At 47.0% G+C, this 19,672-nt stretch overlaps 1 protein-coding gene across 7 annotated transcripts in view; it reads right to left on the minus strand.

The window, feature by feature from the left end:
• Positions 1-19,612, minus strand: part of LOC139386540 (5'-3' exoribonuclease 1-like) — a 29,016-nt gene extending 9,404 nt beyond the window's left edge. For 3 of the 7 annotated variants that reach the window (XM_071132171.1, XM_071132169.1, XM_071132168.1), the window contains exons 1-31: positions 19,130-19,516; positions 18,129-18,361; positions 17,901-17,998; positions 17,638-17,747; positions 17,396-17,506; positions 16,581-16,666; positions 16,409-16,496; positions 16,052-16,220; positions 15,873-15,940; positions 15,541-15,678; positions 15,291-15,448; positions 15,001-15,090; positions 14,755-14,911; positions 13,047-13,166; positions 12,784-12,953; positions 12,557-12,674; positions 11,856-11,948; positions 11,637-11,740; positions 11,294-11,425; positions 10,962-11,124; positions 10,647-10,760; positions 10,227-10,325; positions 10,002-10,117; positions 9,748-9,894; positions 9,523-9,612; positions 8,945-9,080; positions 8,622-8,678; positions 8,336-8,468; positions 1,127-1,196; positions 749-941; positions 462-551 (exon numbers count right to left, since the gene is read on the minus strand). In XM_071132171.1, coding sequence (XP_070988272.1) covers positions 462-551; positions 749-941; positions 1,127-1,196; positions 8,336-8,468; positions 8,622-8,678; positions 8,945-9,080; positions 9,523-9,612; positions 9,748-9,894; positions 10,002-10,117; positions 10,227-10,325; positions 10,647-10,760; positions 10,962-11,124; positions 11,294-11,425; positions 11,637-11,740; positions 11,856-11,948; positions 12,557-12,674; positions 12,784-12,953; positions 13,047-13,166; positions 14,755-14,911; positions 15,001-15,090; positions 15,291-15,448; positions 15,541-15,678; positions 15,873-15,940; positions 16,052-16,220; positions 16,409-16,496; positions 16,581-16,666; positions 17,396-17,506; positions 17,638-17,747; positions 17,901-17,998; positions 18,129-18,361; positions 19,130-19,204 — 3,726 coding nt within the window. In that variant the 5' untranslated portion in view covers positions 19,205-19,516. Of the gene's footprint in view, positions 1-461; positions 552-748; positions 942-1,126; positions 1,197-8,335; positions 8,469-8,621; positions 8,679-8,944; positions 9,081-9,522; positions 9,613-9,747; positions 9,895-10,001; positions 10,118-10,226; positions 10,326-10,646; positions 10,761-10,961; positions 11,125-11,293; positions 11,426-11,636; positions 11,741-11,855; positions 11,949-12,556; positions 12,675-12,783; positions 12,954-13,046; positions 13,167-14,754; positions 14,912-15,000; positions 15,091-15,290; positions 15,449-15,540; positions 15,679-15,872; positions 15,941-16,051; positions 16,221-16,408; positions 16,497-16,580; positions 16,667-17,395; positions 17,507-17,637; positions 17,748-17,900; positions 17,999-18,128; positions 18,362-19,129 lie in introns of all 7 variants that reach the window. The other 4 variants (XM_071132175.1, XM_071132174.1, XM_071132170.1 and 1 more) reach the window with 2 other exon arrangements.
• Between the last annotated feature and the right edge of the window lie 60 nt (positions 19,613-19,672).

The following is a 19,672-nucleotide window of genomic DNA, read 5'->3' on the forward strand; positions in this document are numbered from 1 at the left end:
AGCTGACAAGATAAAAATCTGTCTTTCTGCCCCTGAACAGGGCAGTTAACCCAGGCCGTCATTGTAAATAACAATTCGTTCTTAACTGACTTGCCTAGTTAAATAAAGGTTAAATAAAAAATTGCTGCCTACCATAAGATGAGTATCTGACAGACCAACCAGTGTCCTCTGTTATTGTTCAATGTTATTTTACCCTTGATTACTTTTGTTGCTGTGTCAATATTGATTATTAATAGTACTGTAGTATTGTAAATCTCCAAAGAAACCGTTGGCAATACGTACATTGTTACGTCAAGCCAATAAAGCAAATTGAATTCAGAGTGCGAGAGAGAGGTTACTCACCACCACACAAATAAGATATTGTATACAGTAAATCCCACACAAACACACAGAAAGCGAGAGAGCCACACACAGAAAGCGAGAGAGCCACAGAAAGAGAGAGAGACACAGAAAGAGCATACCTTAGGTTTCAGTTTCTGGCTGGCTTTGTGTGCAGAGTTTTTGTTGCCCTGAGTGTCTGCCCTGAGAATGTTCTGTCTGCCGTTCTGCTGCTGAGAGACACAAAGGGAAAGAGAGAGAGGGAAAGGTTGACATCAAGACATACAGAGGAAGGGACAGAGAGAAACGGTAGGCAAATGTGAGGAACAGAGGTAAAAAGTTAGAGGCTATTCATCTTGATCTATGCTGGTTACTCAGAGAGTGGTTAGGCCAGTTGTTTTATGAGGACATGCTCTACTCCAGTCCCAACCTGTGTGGATATGAAGGGTGATCGCGGTGAGTGGTTCAGCCCGATCAGCTGTCCTTTGTTGTGCTGGTATGAGGCGGCGGGCTGGGGCTTGACGACGGCGGTCAGTTTATGGAAGCCCTGCTCTACACGGCCCCCGTGGCTCAGGTTGATTAAGGCACAGGGAGGCAGCCTGTAGCCACGGCCCGCCGCACACCTAGAGTAGGAAACACACCAGAGTCAGGTGGGCGACAGTCACCCAGATACAGGGTCACAACCACACAGTAGCCCGTCACAAAAATGCCGGTGCTTAACGTAAAAAAATAACGGAAAACATGCGATTGATTGAGGCTTGAAACACTTGACATAGGCCTATATGAAAACACAGACACGAGGCTGTACCTGATCGTAAGTCCACCAGCAAACTCTTCATCGAAAACAACCTCATACAACACCTCGGCCTCCCGATCAGCTGCCACGGGAGAGAGGTTAAACATCAGTTTAGAGACTGTTCAAAGACGAGAGGCTGACCGCATGTGTTACACAGTGCATTCGGAAAGTATTCAGACCCCTTGACTTTTTCCACATTTTGTTACAGCCTTACACATAATACCCCATGATGACAAAGCAAAAACAGGTTCAGAATTTTTTGCAAATGCAATAAAACTGAAATAACATTTACATAAGTATTCAGACCCTTTACTCAGTACTTTGTTGCAGCGCCTTTGGCAGCGATTACATCCTTAAGTATGATGCTACAAGCTTGGCACACCTGTATTTGGGGAGTTTCTCCCATTCTTCTCTGCAGATCCTCTCAAGCTCTGTTAGATTGGATGGGGAGTCTCACTGCACAGCTATTTTCAGGTCTCTCCAAAAATGTTCAAAATCGGGTTCAAGTCCGGGCTCTGGGTGGGCCACTCAAGGACATTTAGAGACTTGTCCCGAAGCCACTCCTGTGCGGTCTTGGCTGTTAGGGTCGTTGTCCTGTTGGAAGGTGAAACTTCAACCCAGTCTGAGGTCCTGAGTGATCTGGAGCAGGTTTTCATCATGCATCTCTGTACTTTGCTCCGTTCATCTTTCCCTCGATCCTGACTAGTCTCCCAGCCCCTGAAAAACATCCTCACAGCATGCTACTGCCGTCACCATGCTTCACCATAGGGATGGTGCCAGGTTTCCTCCAGAAGTGACGCTTGGCTTTCAGGCCAAAGAGATCAATCTTGGTTTCATCAGAGCAGTGAATCTTGTTTCTCATGGTCTGAGAGTCCATTAGGTGCCTTTTGGCAAACTCCAAGCAGGCTGAAGAGGCTTAAACCAAGGACTTATACCTTGTAAAGGGTTAATAAATTGTTACGATAAACTGTAAGGTCTCCTCTTCAGGAGACCTCCGTGTGTGTTAAAACCTGTTTTAACATGGATGGCCCCAACAGTCTCCTGTGACAAACCAGGCGTGGTTCCCACTGCAGAATAATCAACAATAGGGATGACCTGACCCCCCTTTTCCAGTGTCACCAGTACATATTTTTGGATGGTACCAAAGAACCAATCATTAATCGGAAGGTCAACGATCAAGAGGTACCATTTTTAATAGACACTGGAGCTCACACCTCCAGCATTGGATCTACAAGCCAACACCTCGGTTGTTCTTAAAGCTGTTACAGCCCAGGCGTAGCCTGGCATTAGACCACATCCTAAATAAAGAGGGGGTTATTGAAGGGCCCTAAATTCTATTATCCCCACAGAATGTGTTAGGCATCTCCCTGACTCTGATATGACAGAGATTTTGAAATAATTAACACAGTTGGCTGACACCTACACCCCCACAGGAGAAGAATCCTAGTTCCCGTTTGGGTGGTTGAAAGATAAACTAGGCCAGTTTGGATTTAAGTTGTTTTCCATTTTAGTCCCATTATTGGCCCCTGTGCTTGTTCTGCTGATTTGCATTTGTGCATTCTGTGCAGCTGGCAAATGGGTACTTCACAAGGCTATGCCAGGCATGTTTATGCTTTATGTTCCTCATCCCTCAGACCCGTATTTCTATTCTCAATCTCCTGAGGATTTGCTTGTAATCTAATGCACCGTTTATGGGTGATTATTATAATTACTATGCTTGAGTTGCTTTGCTTTTGTTGAGGCCAGATGGCCTCAAAGGGGTGGAATGAAGAGGGTTAAACCACGGCCTTAAACCCTTTACAGGGTTAATAAGTGATGCTATGATAAGCTGTAAGGTCTCCTCGGTGTGTGTGTTAACTTTTTATGGCTGAGGGGCAGTATTGAGTAGCTTGGATGAATAAGGTGCCTAAAGTAAACAGCCTGCTCCTCAGTCTCAGTTTCTAATATATGCATTTTATTATTAGTATTTTTTTAATTTATTTTTTATCTCACCTTTATTTAACCAGGTAGGCTAGTTGAGAACACCTTTATTAAACCAGGTAGGCTAGTTGAGAACAAGTTCTCATTTGCAACTGCGACCTGCCCAAGATAAAGCATAGCAGTGTGAACAGACAACACAGAGTTACACATGGAGTAAACAATTAACAAGTCAATAACACAGTAGAAAAAAAAGAGTCTATATACATTGTGTGCAAAAGGCATGAAGAGGTAGGCGAATAATTACATTTTTGCAGATTAACACTGGAGTGATAAGTGATCAGATGGTCATGTACAGGTAGAGAGATTGGTGTGCAAAAGAGCAGAAAAGTAAATAAATAAAAACAGTATGGGGATGAGGTAGGTAAAATTGGGTGGGCTATTTACCGATAGACTATGTACAGCTGCAGCGATCGGTTAGCTGCTCAGATAGCAGATGTTTGAAGTTGGTGAGGGAGATAAAGTCTCCAACTTCAGCGATTTTTGCAATTCGTTCCAGTCACAGGCAGCAGAGAACTGGAACGAAAGGCGGCCAAATGAGGCGTTGGCTTTAGGGATGATCAGTGAAATACACTGGAGCTGGAGCGCTTGCTACGGGTGGGTGTTGCCATCGTGACCAGTGAACTGAGATAAGGCGGAGCTTTACCTAGCATGGACTTGACCTGGAGCCAGTGGGTCTGGCAACGAATATGTAGCGAGGGCCAGCAGACTAGAGCATACAGGTCGCAGTGGTGGGTGGTATAAGGTGCTTTAGTAACAAAACGGATGGCACTGTGATAAACTGCATCCAGTTTGCTGAGTAGAGTGATTTTGATTTTAGATTGGAGATGTTTGATATGAGTCTGGAAGGAGAGTTTACAGTCTAGCCAGACACCTAGGTACTTATAGATGTCCACATATTCTAGGTCGGAACCATCCAGGGTGGTGATGCTAGTCGGGCGTGCGGGTGCATGCAGCGAACGGTTGAAAAGCATGCATTTGGTTTTACTAGCGTTCAAGAGCAGTTGGAGGCCACGGAAGGAGTGTTGTATGGCATTGAAGCTCGTTTGGAGGTTAGATAGCACAGTGTCCAAGGACGGGACGGAAGTATACAGAATGGTGTCGTCTGAGTAGAGGTGGATCAGGGAATCGCCCGCAGCAAGAGCAACATCATTGATATATACAGAGAAAAGAGTCAGCCCAAGAATTGAACCCTGTGGCACCCCCATAGAGACTGCCAGAGGACCGGAGAGCATGTCCTCCGATTTGACACACTGAACTCTGTATGCAAAGTAGTTGGTGAACCAGGCAAGGTAGTCATCAGAAAAACTGAGGCTACTGAGTCTGCCGATAAGAATATAGTGATTGACAGAGTCGAAAGCCTTGGCAAGGTCGATGAAGACTGCTGCACAGTACTGTCTTTTAACCATGGCGGTTATGATATCGTTTAGTACCTTGAGCGTGGCTGAGGTGCACCCGTGACCGGCTCGGAAACCAGATTGCACAGCGGAGAAGGTACGGTGGGATTCGAGATGGTCAGTGACCTGTTTGTTGACTTGGCTTTCGAAGACCTTAGATAGGCAGGGCAGGATGGATATAGGTCTGTAACAGTTTGGGTCCAGGGTGTCTCCCCCTTTGAAGAGGGGGATGACTGCGGCAGCTTTCCAATCCTTGGGGATCTCAGACGATATGAAAGAGGTTGAACAGGCTGGTAATAGGGGTTGCGACACTGGCGGCAGATAGTTCCAGAAATAGAGGGTCCAGATTGTCAAGCCCAGCTGATTTGTACAGGTCCAGGTTTTGCAGCTCTTTCAGAACATCTGCTATCTGGATTTGGGTAAAGGAGAACCTGGAGAGGCTTGGGCGAGTAGCTGCGGGGGGGGGGGGGGGGAGCTGTTGGCCGAGGTTGGAGTAGCCAGGAGGAAGGCATGGCCAGCCGTTGAGAAATGCTTGTTGAAGTTTTCGATAATCATGGATTTATCGGTGGTGACTGCGTTACCTAGCCTCAGTGCAGTGGGCAGCTGGGAGGAGGTGCTCTTGTTCTCCATGGACTTTTCAGTGTCCCAGAACTTTTTGGAGTTCGAGCTACAGGATGCAAATTTCTGCCTGAAGAAGCTGGCCTTTGCTTTCCTGACTGACTGCGTGTATTGGTTCCTGACTTCCCTGAACAGTTGCATATCGCGGGGACTATTCGATGCTATTGCAGTCCGCCACAGGATGTTTTTTTGCTGGTCGAGGGCAGTCACGTCTGGAGTGAACCAAGGGTTATATCTCTTCTTAGTTCTGCATTTTTTTGAACGGAGCATGCTTATCTAAAATGGTGAGGAAGTTACTTTTAAAGAATGACCAGGCATCCTCAACTGACAGGATAAGGTCAATATCCTTCCAGGCTACCTGGGCCAGGTCGATTAGAAAGGCCTGCTCACAGAAGTGTTTTAGGGAGCGTTTGACAGTGATGAGGGGTGGTCGTTTGACTGCGGATCCGTAGCGGATACAGGCAATGAGGCAGTGATCGCTGAGATCCTGGTTGAAGACAGCGGAGGTGTATTTGGAGGGCCAGTTGGTCAGAATGACATCTATGAGGGTGCCCTTGTTTCCAGATTTAGGGTTGTACCTGGTGGGTTCCTTGATGATTTGTGTGAGATTGAGGGCATCTAGCATAGATTGTAGGACTGCCGGGGTGTTAAGCATATCCCAGTTTAGGTCACCTAACAGAACAAACTCTGAAGCTAGATGGGGGGCGATCAATTCACAAATGGTGTCCAGGGCACAGCTGGGAGCTGAGGGGGGTCGGTAGCAGGCGGCAACAGTGAGAGACTTATTTCTGGAGAGAGTCATTTTTAAAATGAGTAGTTCGAACTGTTTGGGTATGGACCTGGAAAGTATGACATTACTTTGCAGGCTCTCTCTGCAGTAGACTGCAACTCCTCCCCCTTTGGCAGTTCTATCTTGACGGAAAATGTTATAGTTGGGTATGGAAGTCTCAGAATCTTTGGTGGCCTTCCTGAGCCAGGATTCAGACCCGGCAAGGACATCAGGGTTAGCAGAGTGTGCTAAAGCAGTGAGTAAAACAAACTTAGGGAGGAGGCTTCTGATGTTGACATGCATGAAACCAAGGCTTTTTCGATCACAGAAGTCAACAAATGAGGGTGCCTGGGGACATGCAGGGCCTTGGTTTACCTCCACATCACACGCGGAACAAAGGAGGAGTAGTATGAGAGTGCGGCTAAAGGCTATCAAAACTGGTCGCCTAGAGCGTTGGGGACAAAGAATAAAAGGAGCAGATTTCTGGGCATGGTAGAATATATTAAGGGCATAATGCGCAGACAGGGGTATGGTGGGGTGCAGGTACAGCAGAGGTAAGCCCAGGCACTGGGTGATGATAAGAGAGGTTGTATCTCTGAACATGCTGGTTGTAATGGGTGAGGTCACCGCATGTGTGGGAGGTGGGACAAAGGAGGTATCAGGGGTATGAAGAGTGGAACTAGGGGCTCCATTGTAAACTCAAACAATGATAACTAACCTGAACAACAGTATACAAGGCATATTGACATTTGAGAGAGACATACAGCGAGGAATACAGTAATCACAGGTGTTGATTGGAAGAGCTAGCTAAAACAGTAGGTGAGACAACAGCTAATCAGCTAGCACAACAACAGCAGGTAAAATGGCGTTGACTAGGCAGAGAGGGTCGGATTAACTACACACAGAGCCTGAGTGCGGCTGGGGCCGACAGATAAAACATAAACAAACAGAATGGAGTACCGTGATTAATGGACAGTCCAGCAGACATCAGCTATGTAGCCAAGTGATCACAGTGTATTGGATAGAAAACACTAAAGTTTCTAAAACTGTTTGAATGATGTCTGTGTATAACAGAACTTATATTGGCAGGCAAAATCCTGAGAAGAAATCAAAACAGGAAGTCAGAAATCTGAGCTTTGTCTGTATTCACCAGAGTCCCCAATGAAATCCCCTTGAGATATGATGTTGCAGTGCCTAGGGGTTCCACTAGATGTCAACCATCAATATAAATTATAATGAGACTTCTATGATGTTGTGGGAGTGAATGATAGCAGAATCAGTCAGGTGTCTGGCAGTCAGCCATTTTCTGATCACGTGCATTCCTCATGGTATCCACTTGCGTTCCGTTACTCATCAAGACACAAAGGAATACTTTGGTTGGAAATTTATTGAAGCGATATGTTAAAAACATCCTAATGATGGATTCTGTACTTAGTTTGAAATGTTTCTTCGACCTGTAATATAACTTTTTGAAGTTTTTGTCCGAAGTCATGCTGGACCTGCACAAGCGTTTGGATATGTGTACCTAACGCCCTAACTTAGTAGCTACTTGGACATAAATAATGGACATTATCGAACAAATCAAGCATTTATTGTGGAACTACGATTCCTGGGAGTGCATTCTGATGAAGATCATCAAAACGTAAGGGAATATTTATAAATGTGATTTCTGGTTTCTGTTGACTCCAACATGGCGGATAATTTTATTTCTTTTCTGAGCACCGTCTCAGATTATTGCATGGTTTGCTTTTTCCGTAAAAAAAAATTGAAATCTGACACAGCAGTTGCATTAAGGAGTGTCTAGTTTGAGAAACAGACGCCTCAAGTCCTCAACTGGCAGCTTCATTAAATAGTACCCGCAAAACACCAGTCTCAACATCAACAGTGAAGAGGCGACTCCGGGATGCTGGCCTTCTAAGCAGTGTTCTTCTGTCCGGTGTCTGTGTTATTTTGCCCATCTTAATATTTTATTTTTATTGGCCAGTCTGAGATATGGCTTTTTCTTTGCAACTCTGCCTTGAAGGCCAGCATCCCGGGGTCGCTTCTTCACTGTTGCCGTTGAGACTGGTGCTTTGCGGGTACTATTTAATGAAGCTGCCAGTTAAGGACTTGTGAGGCGTCTGTTTCTCAAACTAGACACTAATATACTTGTCCTCTTGCCCAATGCTTTTCATTCAAAAACAAGGACATTTCTAAGTGACCTCATACATTTAATAAGGTAGATTTTTAAAATGTGTAATAAATTAGCAAACATTTCAAAAAAAAAATGTTTTCGCTATGTCATCATGGGGTATTGTGTGTAGAATAATCAGGAGGGGGGCGGATAATTTAATCAATTTTAGAATAAGGCTGTAACGTAACAAAATGTGGAAAAAGTCAAGGGGTCTGAATACTTTCACGCACTGTATACGAGAGAAAGAGTGAGTGAGTGTGCGTTTGGGTGCGCGTGCGACCACTCACCTGCCTTGATACCGATGACGGTTCCCCTGAGGCCGAGGGGGACAGAAAAGCTCTCTCTGACGTTGACCACTCGGTCAAACAGGTGGTACTCTGCATCCGGGTCAGGGACCACACCGTGCTGCTGCTCTAAGGGCTGGAGAGAGGGACACACACACACAGGTTAGAGAGGTGTGGAGTTGGAATTGTTGGAACTCTGAACCCTTGCGCTGTTTGGAGCCAATGTCATTTTCACTCACTCTCTAGAAAAATACACGCAACAACAAAAACCGGAAAGTGACGAACTCACCCTGAAGAGCAAACGTGGCTTCACAGTAACACGTACTTTCTCGCTGCTCTTCTTCACCTGAGAAACAGACGGAGGTAAGAGTCACTACGTGAACACTAAAAAAAGAAAGTAGATTAGTCACTGACAGTAAAGGGAGGGCTTGTTGAGTAGTAGTCTGCATATGCATCCATCTATATTATTGATTGACATAAAAACGAGGTTAGAGGGGATTTCCTGATAGAAAAGAAAGCGAGTAGGAGTAAATAAATGATAAATGATCGACAGAGAGATGATTGACGGACAGAACAGCTAAATGATTGACGCCCCCCCCCCCACCGAGTTACCTTAGCCTTCACCACCTCCTCCTCGATCCGCTCCACGATGGCCTTGTCCAGGATCTGCAGGTCACATGATGCGCGGGCGATGTCGGCGACTGGGTGGGTCTTCAACCAGGAAGTGATCTCCTTCACCTTCTCCGAGCTGCACCGTAAAACCATCCCCATCACAACTACCATCACCACCATCTTCAGTATTCCTACAACTGTTATGATCTACCTCTGCCTTGTTACATATATTAAAACGTCCTCCAAGTGTTTTACATGAGCGTTTAAAGGCCCAATGCAGCCGTTTTCATCTCAATATCAAACCACTTCTAGGTAACATTACAGTACCTTATGGTAATAGATTTCCATTTTTTTTTAAATGGTCAAAAAGAAACAAACATTTCTCAAGCAAGTATTTTGGTAGGACAGTCGGAGTGGTCAGACAGGAAAAAAATAAGTCATTGTGACTGCACTGGGCCTTCGAGATAACTGAACTTGAGTAAGTGTTACAAGCATACAGATTTAACTGTTATGAGTGCATGACAGTGTAAATTATGATTGTTGAGTGCAAATCTTAAATGTGAGTGCATGAATGTTACCCGTTCTCGTACTCCGCAGGCCAGATGTCGTCCTCGTAGAAGACATCGTCGTGACTGTTCCTGGAGACCAGGTCAAACACTTCGGAGAACCTACAGGAGGAGACACAATGCAGGTTACACACGCACACAAATAAGAACACATGCACACGTTCGCAGTTTCACACATACAGACAACACAGTTTCATAAATGCAGAGAAAAACACACAAGGACACACACACACACACCTATCCAGGTACTCAGACATCAGCTCCTCCACAGCGTCAGAGTAGAGCCACTCCTTCTCTGTTCTCTTGGTGTAACCTGGCACCTCCTCATTCTTCTTATTGAACTTTAGGTTCAGACCCACGTTAGCCTTCTGCTCCCCATGGGGACTGAGGGAGGGAGAGCGCGTCACATGGTTTATTCAACCTACACGGCTCTGGTCAAAAGTAGTACACTAAATGGGAAATAGACGTCCATTTGAGAGGTGTTCACTCACTTCTTCTTGGATCCTCTGCCGACGAAGATGCTGCCGGAGAATCTGGAGACGAGGTAGCTGGTGATGCCGAGGCGAGAGGCCAGAACGTAGCCGGGACTGTACTTCACACAGTATTTCTACCAGGGAAGGGAGGGAGTAAGCTTAGCAACGGCACACACGTTTGGTCATGTGGTGGGGCAGGGCGAGGAGGAGTGTGAGAGATGTGTCGTTTTGAGATTGACTTACATGCTGGTTCTGTATTAAGGCTTCCATCGGTGGTTCACAGGGCACCGTGAACACTACCCACACTCGTCCCTCTTTGATGACGTCACTAGACTCTTGCACCTGTGTGTCCAAGAGCAAATCATGTTATTGAAAAGTCAAAGATATGCAATGCAACAGATTAAGCCCCCCAAAAATGTCCAATACATCACATTAAATATTATTTCTCTATATCACATCTAAAAGTGCATACATTTTACATTTTGTTTTGACAAATATTTATGTGCAAGACTAGATATTCAAATTCAAGGTCACAAAAAGCAGCAAGCCTAAACCCCTAACGTGTACCAGTACTCTTCAAGAGTCCCCAATACTGATGATTCCAAGTCAATAAGGAAGTGTGTAAGGCTCAGACAGGAAGTAGAGACTAGAAGCGGTACAGACCTCTCCCATGGCTCCGTAGTAGGGGTTCCCCACCATGAACACTGTGGTCGTCGGGGGAAACAGCTCCTCCAGGGTCTGGAAGCGAGTCGACGACGAGTCAAAGGCCTTGATATCCTGAGAGAGACAGACCAAGAGAGACAGACAGAGAGACAGAGAGAGAGAGAGCAAAGGAGGAGAGCGCAGGAGAGAAGAGAGCGAGCGAAGGAGGAGAGAAGAGAGCGAGCGAAGGAGGAGAGAAGAGAGCAAGGAATGTGAGGTATGCGTGTGTAGTATATGTGTGTCTTCCTATGTACATCTCTGTATGCGTGTGCCTACCTTGACAATGGTCTGGTAGGCGAAGGGCATTATCTGCTTGGACCACTGTTTCTCCAGGTGCACCTGTCCGCTCTGCCCAGGTACATACTTCCTGCCTGTCAGCAGCTGGGCATACAACACCACCGCCGTCTCATTCACCACGATGCCCTTACGCTTACTGAAACTGAGAGGAGAAGAGATTGAGATGTATTTAGGTAAGGAGGAGAGAGGTCTGCCAAAGTCCCCCCTCGGCCAAGTGGTCTTATCAGCTCTGACCACAATGGGATTAATGGGGTTAAATAAATCTTACCCTTTGATAACAAAACGTAGGTTTTTAACAAACAGATCCTTACTGCTCAGTGATGCCCTGGACATCCTTCACCCAGTCCTTCTGCTCCTTGTCACTGAGGTAGGTGACCTTGGTGGGGGGGGGTGAGTCCCGGTCATACAGCTTCTGCACTCCCGCCGGCTCCTCCAGGAAGAACCTGAGAGGGGGGGGTGTGATGTAGAAGTAGTAAGGGAAAGGAGTGTTTGAGGTAGACCGATGAATGTCAACGACTCGGTGTTCTTCAAAGTAACGGTCGAAAGAGAAGTGAATGAACGGCAGAGCCCGAGGCATAAAGGGTTTTGAGTGACGGTCCGGGTGTAATACTGCCATCTATTTTAGGCACGAGTAGAACTCAGTGTGACTCTTACTTGCTCTCCCCGTCAGACACCGCTGTCACCCTGGCCTCCTCTAGGTGGGGCCAGTTGACAAACAGAGAGCAACCCAGGACCAGGGCCGCCACATCGCCACACACCTGAGAGAGAGAGAGCGAGAGAGAGAAACAACATCTACCGTTTCTGCTCCAGACACAGACCCAACACAGTCGTCGGCTCATAGAAACAAGACCGTGTGCACGTGTCTGCACTCACGGGTTCCTCTTTGCTACGTATGATCTCCAGCATCATGTTCTCTCCTCGGCTGCTCTGCTGGAACACCACCACTCCGTGCTTCTTCTTATAGAACTATAAAGACGGGGGGGGAGCACATCTACATATGAAACATACACAGAAGTATTCCGATGCCAAGACGGCCAATACACAGTCAATACTGGGGGTGTAAATGCAGCCACGTTTAAAAAAAATGTCATCTCCTGGTTCAATGAGACCTCAGTTCAGAGGGGTTTGTACTACGGCGTGAGATTGAAGAGCGAGCTAAACGTTGATCGACTCTCGTGGTTCAAATTGAGATACCTGTTGACATAACCTGGGCTCACCTTTTTAGCCAGGTACATTATCTATGGCAACGAACCCTTCAGAGCTAACCTGCTCTGTGGCAGGCTATTTATTCTGAATGAAGTGTTTGGGCTGCGAGGCGATGACCAATCAAATTAGGCTCCCGCTTGCCAAGAGTACATCATCGTTCTACCCATTTAGTAACGAACGGGATGCATTTGAAACTCCACGCGATAAGTGTTTTGGAGGGGGGGAAAAAGGCCCGTGCATTGGTGAAGACCATAAACAATACTTGTAAGAAAGACAGCACTTCCAATAGCCCATTTCCCAACATAGCCTGCTGAATGTTGTTCCCGATTCACACTCCGTCTCATTGTCTGTCGGCCCGTCTATTGTACCTTGTGTCTGATGTGCTGCAGGGTGGGGAAGCCAAGGAAGTAGAGCTGGCTGCTGTTGTCGCTGCGCCCCACGTGGCTCAACGACACGTGCCACGCGTCCATGGGAACCGATGTCACCCTGGAAACCACCAATCACGTTACAGTATCTTAGCCTCGTGGAAGTAGTGTGTTCAGTGTGTGTGTGTGTGTGTGTGTGTGTGCGCGTGTACGTTCAGCGTGTGTCTCACCTGACATGGCAATGCATGATGTTGGGGAACAGTTCAGGCAGGGTGGAGGTGTAAGGGTAGTCTAGCTCAGCGTGGTAGCTGTACACAGCACACTCGGTGTGGCGGTTACGGGCCTTCTCAGCCTTGGTCATGTGATCGTTATAAGGCTCCATCGCAGCGAGCAAACATCTCTGGAAAGCAAAACACGCAAATAAATAAGTAACGTCAGAATAAAAAAAGACACGCGGGGATGAAGTAAGTCACCGAATGACGTCCGTGTGCACCTCGTCGATGAAGGGGATGAGCACCACAGCCTCCCACTCCTGCTGTTTCCCATTGAGGTCCGTCTTGAAGTCCAGAGGGTAATACTCAATGATGCTAGAATTCTCTGATGTCATCAGGTGCTGTGGACAGAACAAAACGGAGGTATCGGAATGCGGGTGTGTTATGAGAAACTGTACATGTCATAGGTCGCCACAATGCTGCTAAGCAGGTCTGCATGCGTGCGTTACCCTGTAGCTCTGGGGAAGCAGGTCTGTATGTGTGCGTTAGCCTGTAGCTCTGGGGAAGCAGGTCTGTATGTGTGCGTTAGCCTGTAGCTCTGGGGAAGCCGGTCTGTATGTGTGCGTTAGCCTGTAGCTCTGGGGAAGCAGGTCTGTATGTGTGCGTTAGCCTGTAGCTCTGGGGAAGCCGGTCTGTATGTGTGCGTTAGCCTGTAGCTCTGGGGAAGCCGGTCTGTATGTGTGCGTTACCCTGTAGCTCTGGGGAAGCCGGTCTGTATGTGTGCGTTACCCTGTAGCTCTGGGGAAGCCGGTCTGTATGTGTGCGTTACCCTGTAGCTCTGGGGAAGCCGGTCTGTATGTGTGCGTTACCCTGTAGCTCTGGGGAAGCCGGTCTGTATGTGTGCGTTACCCTGTAGCTCTGGGGAAGCCGGTCTGTATGTGTGCGTTACCCTGTAGCTCTGGGGAAGCCGGTCTGTATGTGTGCGTTACCCTGTAGCTCTGGGGAAGCCGGTCTGTATGTGTGCGTTACCCTGTGGCTCTGGGGAAGCCGGTCTGTATGTGTGCGTTACCCTGTAGCTCTGGGGAAGCCGGTCTGTATGTGTGCGTTACCCTGTAGCTCTGGGGAAGCCGGTCTGTATGTGTGCGTTACCCTGTAGCTCTGGGGAAGCCGGTCTGTATGTGTGCGTTACCCTGTAGCTCTGGGGAAGCCGGTCTGTATGTGTGCGTTACCCTGTAGCTCTGGGGAAGCCGGTCTGTATGTGTGCGTTACCCTGTAGCTCTGGGGAAGCCGGTCTGTATGTGTGCGTTACCCTGTAGCTCTGGGGAAGCCGGTCTGTATGTGTGCGTTGCCCTGTAGCTCTGGGGAAGCCGGTCTGTATGTGTGCGTTACCCTGTAGCTCTGGGGAAGCCGGTCTGTATGTGTGCGTTACCCTGTAGCTCTGGGGAAGCCGGTCTGTATGTGTGCGTTACCCTGTAGCTCTGGGGAAGCCGGTCTGTATGTGTGCGTTACCCTGTAGCTCTGGGGAAGCCGGTCTGTATGTGTGCGTTACCCTGTAGCTCTGGGGAAGCCGGTCTGTATGTGTGCGTTACCCTGTAGCTCTGGGGAAGCCGGTCTGTATGTGTGCGTTACCCTGTAGCTCTGGGGAAGCAGGTCTGTATGTGTGCGTTACCCTGTAGCGCTGGGGAAGCCGGTCTGTATGTGTGCGTTAGCCTGTAGCTCTGGGGAAGCAGGTCTGTATGTGTGCGTTACCCTGTAGCGCTGGGGAAGCCGGTCTGTATGTGTGCGTTACCCTGTAGCGCTGGGGAAGCCGGTCTGCATGTGTGCGTTACCCTGTAGCTCTGGGGAAGCCGGTCTGCATGTGTGCGTTACCCTGTAGCTCTGGGGAAGCAGGCCTGCATGTGTGCATTACCCTGTAGCTCTGGGGAAGCAGGTCTGCATGTGTGCGTTACCCTGTAGCTCTGGGGAAGCAGGTCTGCATGTGTGCGTTACCCTGTAGCTCTGGGGAAGCAGGTCTTTGCTGGCAGCGGGCAGGACTCCCAGTAGTTGCTGGAAGGGCATGAAAGGCTTGCCCATGTCAAAGGTCAACTTCAGATGGGCTATGTTCCTCACATCTGACAGAAACGGGGCGTAGTGGTGAGGGTAATACCTAGGACAGAGTGAGGTTTTAGTACACACATGCACAGAAAGACAGAGGGACATACATAGGGACAGACAGAGAGACAGACAGAGACTCACCAGCTCCAGGACTGGACTCCATGGTAATAGTAATGCAGGATCCACTGGATTCCCTCCACATAGCACAACGCCTGATTTGCTAGAAACTCACTGAAAACAATACAAACAACAAAAGTTTAAATGAGCGTCGTGCTCTACAATGCCATTGTCTTAAGTTATAAACTAGAAAAATCATACAAGTTCAGCTCCGTTTGGGGAAACAAACTTTTCTAAGAGCATTTCAGGATCGTTCGAGGTTGTGGGAAAATATTTTGAGTATTTTGGGGGAGACACTGATGAGGTATACTAACTCTGAGACCACCTCCACTCCCATCTTGGTCATGTAGTAGGTGCGTTTGTACTGTCTGAACTCTGCCTCAAACATGTCCTCTTCTTCACCATCCTCCTCAAAACCTCGACCAGGGGCTCGGTCCTTCCCGCCATCCAGAGTAGTTAGACGCAGAGAGTCCTGCACACACACACAGACATTGAATATGGATTTCAAGACACGCATCTGTATTGGAAGGATCTCTGCGTGTGCATTGCAGGCGCATGTCTCACCGGGTCTTTCCTCCTGGCGTCCTTGCTGTGAGCCTCCTCTGCTGCCAGTCCCGCGGCCTCGTTCAGGTACTTGTTGCCAACCTTACTCTCAAACCACTTGAGATCCACAAACACCTCGTTGAAGTGCTCCCTGTCAAACTGGGGCAGAGGAAGAGAGCGGGAAAAGGGGATAAAGATGAAGGGACGAAGAGAGAGAGAGAGAGCGAGAGAGAGAGATTGCAAAACAGGTATCGAGAGAGAGAAAGAAAGAGAGCAAGACATGCGTCACAATCAGAAATGCATGGTAATGAAATAATTCCACTGATTTGTGGATGTTTACTGGTCTCTCCCACCTCGGACAGTTTCTCCAGGTACTTCTCAAAGTTGCCCAGGTTCAGGTGGCCATTCTCATTCAAGTACCCTGCATGGGTCAAATATAAAGAAGCAAATTAATTTCTCCAGCCAGTACGCAAATAAAAGGTTGTATGTGTGGATTGTGTGTTGTCCGAGTACGGTGTGTGAGTGTTCTCACCTCCCAGCGTTGGCAGCACACTGATGTAGGTGCGGTAGAGGAGAGGCAGGGCGTCTTGGTTGATGTGAAGATGAGGAAGGTGAGGGATGAAGTCATTCCCCACCAGGAAGCCCATTAGGATCCAGTCGTCGATGATTCGCTCCAGGTCGTACTCAAACGAGATCTTGTTCTGTTAAACAACCAATCATCAGACATCTTACTGTGAGGACCAACCAATCATATGACATTGTTATTCAAACCATTCATAGAGAATTTATACTGTGTTAGTCACTTATCAGTAAGCAAGTAGATATGCATCTACTGTATTTGTCACACTGAAGCAGAATTGTATTCTGTGGGAGTATGTGTTTGTCTTACCTTAACTTCAGAGAACTCGTAGTCTATGTACTCCCTAAATAGTGACAGGTGCAGTAGATGGAAGGTTGTCTCCTCTGGAGCTGTTATTCTGCAGGAGGGGAATACATACATATAACTCTGTCTCACTCACACACACACACAGACAGCGCGCTCTCTTGCACACCAGACACACCTCTTCTGGTTTTTCTTCCCTCCAAAGCGGACCTCTTCTCTGAGTAGGGAGAAGTGTGGCTCGTGGCTGGTCAGACCTAACATCATCTGTAGTAGAGAAAGAGACTGTAGTTAATACAACACACCTTCATTAATACGAATGAAACAACAGTAGAATTCTGTTACGGTAATTGACTGATTACAGCAAAGGGCGTCAAACTCATTTTGCCCCAGTGGCCGCATTCTGACTTCAATTTGGTTTTCATTTCTATACAATTTCGATCTGATTTTAGTCACTTAAAGTATATTAAGTTCATCCCCCTCCCCAAAATATAATAAAAATATTAATATATATTTTTAAACTCAACCCATCTGCAGGCCGGATTGGACCACGCTTGCGGGCCAGATCTGATTTGCTAGCCAGATCGGATTTGCTAGCCATATGTTGGACACCCCTGGATTACAGACATACTTAGACATTCACATCTGCCACCATATACACTCACGTCTGCCACCATATACACTCACGTCTGCCACCATATACACTCACGTCTGCCACCATATACACTCACGTCTGCCACCATACACACTCACGTCTGCCACCATACACACTCACGTCTGCCACCATACACACTCACGTCTGCCACCATATACACTCACATCTGCCACCATATACACTCACATCTGCCACCATATACACTCACATCTGTCACCATATACACTCACATCTGTCACCATATACACATCTGCCACCATATACACATCTCCCTGATGTCACACACACACACTTCCCGACACACATTGATGCCGTATCTCCCAAACCCGCGGGCCACCCACCAGGTCAGCATCCAGGCCATAGAGACAGTGGCGTGTGTTTGGGTCGTGGCCTGGCTCTGAGTTTTCCCTGCGGATAAACTCCATGATCTTGTGTTCTCCTTCTCCTGGAGTCTGGGAGGGAAACAGAGGGTCACAGTCACAGACAGTTACAATGCATGTAGAGTCAATGTCACTCATTCACATATGACATCTAATCAAACAAAATGTGCACACTGACACACACGCCGTGTGCCCGTCCTCACCTCATGTCCGGAAAGGTAGACGTTAACTCCTTTCCAGGCATTATCTGTGGATAGTTTGCTGTTGACAAAATACTTGAGCTGCTCCTGTAGCCTGGCCATGAAGTCCGTCCCTACAGGAGAGACATGATGGATCGTATTCAGTAGGCACAAAACTGAAGAACAGACTAAAACAGGAAGGACAACCTGAACCCCTAGGAATTGGATGAGAGGTATGAGTGGACAGATTGGTGGAGAAGTGATGGATTGTGTAGGAGGCTACATACCAGGTGTGATGCAGTTGGAGTCAAAGCGGGCCTCAGAGGGTAGGACCTCTCCTTTCTCAAGGGCTTTCTTTATCTTGTCCTCTGCTTCTTTGGCCGACCTTCACAAGAAACATATAAGTGACTGATTGGTTGATTGAGTTATGACATTGCGTGATCCATCGCTATGCCACTCGGTCACAGACACAGCACATAAAGTACAAAGGCAGTTGTTATCATCATGATCTTTACCTGAATCTCCTGCCTCTCTGCTGGTTCATCTTGGCCCGGGGAGCCACTCCGTCCACGGCCATGAAGAACACCTTCCTGGGCTTGATGATCCTGAACAGCACCTCCAGGTAGTGGAAGATGTCCGCAAAGATCTTCTCCTCCGAGATACGGAAGTGGACGTCCTCATCGTTGGGGTGGGAGCACTGGTGGATGATGCCATTCATATCCAGGTAGAGGTTGTCAAACTCTGGGATCTTTAAGAGAGAGGTAAAGGGGTGTGTCAGACAGATGGGCCAACTGCTCTGTCTACTATCCATATAAGAAGGCAATAGCATCAATACTTTAATAATGGAGGGAGTGTATTTATGAGTTGAGGATAAAAAAAATTAAAAAAAGATCTAGTGGGATTGATTGGAAACAGATATGGACTCTTGGTCAATATTCCACTAATGCATCTTGCAAACCTGCCAACAAATGTGGGCTAATCTGGCACTGGTGATCTCGGTAGTAAAACTGTTACATCTGGTCGACGACTACAATATTTGTTATTCAGAATAACGTTCTATTTACTTGACAAACCAAACAAAGCATAAAATCAACTCCGCCTCGATAAAGAGAACAGAATCGAGCGTTCCTCAGCTAAACTAATATAGGCCTGCCGTATTCACTAGGCTATTTGTTATGACATCTAACTGGAGCTGATAGCAAGTAGTAGTAGCACGCAAACTAGCTAACTAATTAGCTACCTAGAAGGTAAATTGAGTCAAACACGTAGCTAAATGAGTTGGTAAATATTAATGTACCGTCAGTTAGCTAACTGCAGGTGTATTTGTAACTACAACGTTGGTTTATTAATAATAAATCATAGCTATGAGCAGCGCGTAAGGGCAGAGTGGAAACATCGATACGTGAAGGTGAAACTGTTATGGGCCTGCTATATTTAGCTTGATAGCTTGACTAGTTACCTGCAACAGTAATATTCGCTTACTAGGTAGCAAAAAAGTAGGCTACGGATATCATACCTGATGTTCCTTGACAACTTCACTCAGGCAAGGGTATCTTTCAGAAATCCATCGGTAGAATTTCGGCACTCCCATCTTGACCACAAACTCTTAATTTGGGGTTAAATTAATACAAATGCAAGGGTATAAGAGATGCGTAAAGTAACATGAGAAGTTGCTTCTGCTACTGGGGGTTCCGTTCGGTAGAATGGAACTGTACAGCCAGTAAAACAGTCCGGGTGGAATCAATGACGAAATAACCAAAATGCCAGCTCTCAAACAGAAAATAGTAACACAGGCCTACTCTGTGACTGATTAGCTAGTATTTTAACAACTATTAATAAAACACGCTTTATAAAAATTAAAAAAAACGTCTAACAAATATGGCCTTTGTTTTTCTTTTCGTTTTACGCTTTCATTCCTGTGCAATCATTTAAAAAATTCCGTCGAGACTGGCAGTTAGTATTTATTGGTTCCACGTCAGCACAAGGAAAAAGCCCATCTCCAATCATTTAAATATACACTAGATGTCTAACAGGGGGTGCTGTTTTGAAGTCTTCGCGC

This window comes from Oncorhynchus clarkii, chromosome 28 (assembly GCF_045791955.1).
Source record: "Oncorhynchus clarkii lewisi isolate Uvic-CL-2024 chromosome 28, UVic_Ocla_1.0, whole genome shotgun sequence".
Taxonomy (NCBI): Eukaryota; Metazoa; Chordata; class Actinopteri; order Salmoniformes; family Salmonidae; genus Oncorhynchus; species Oncorhynchus clarkii.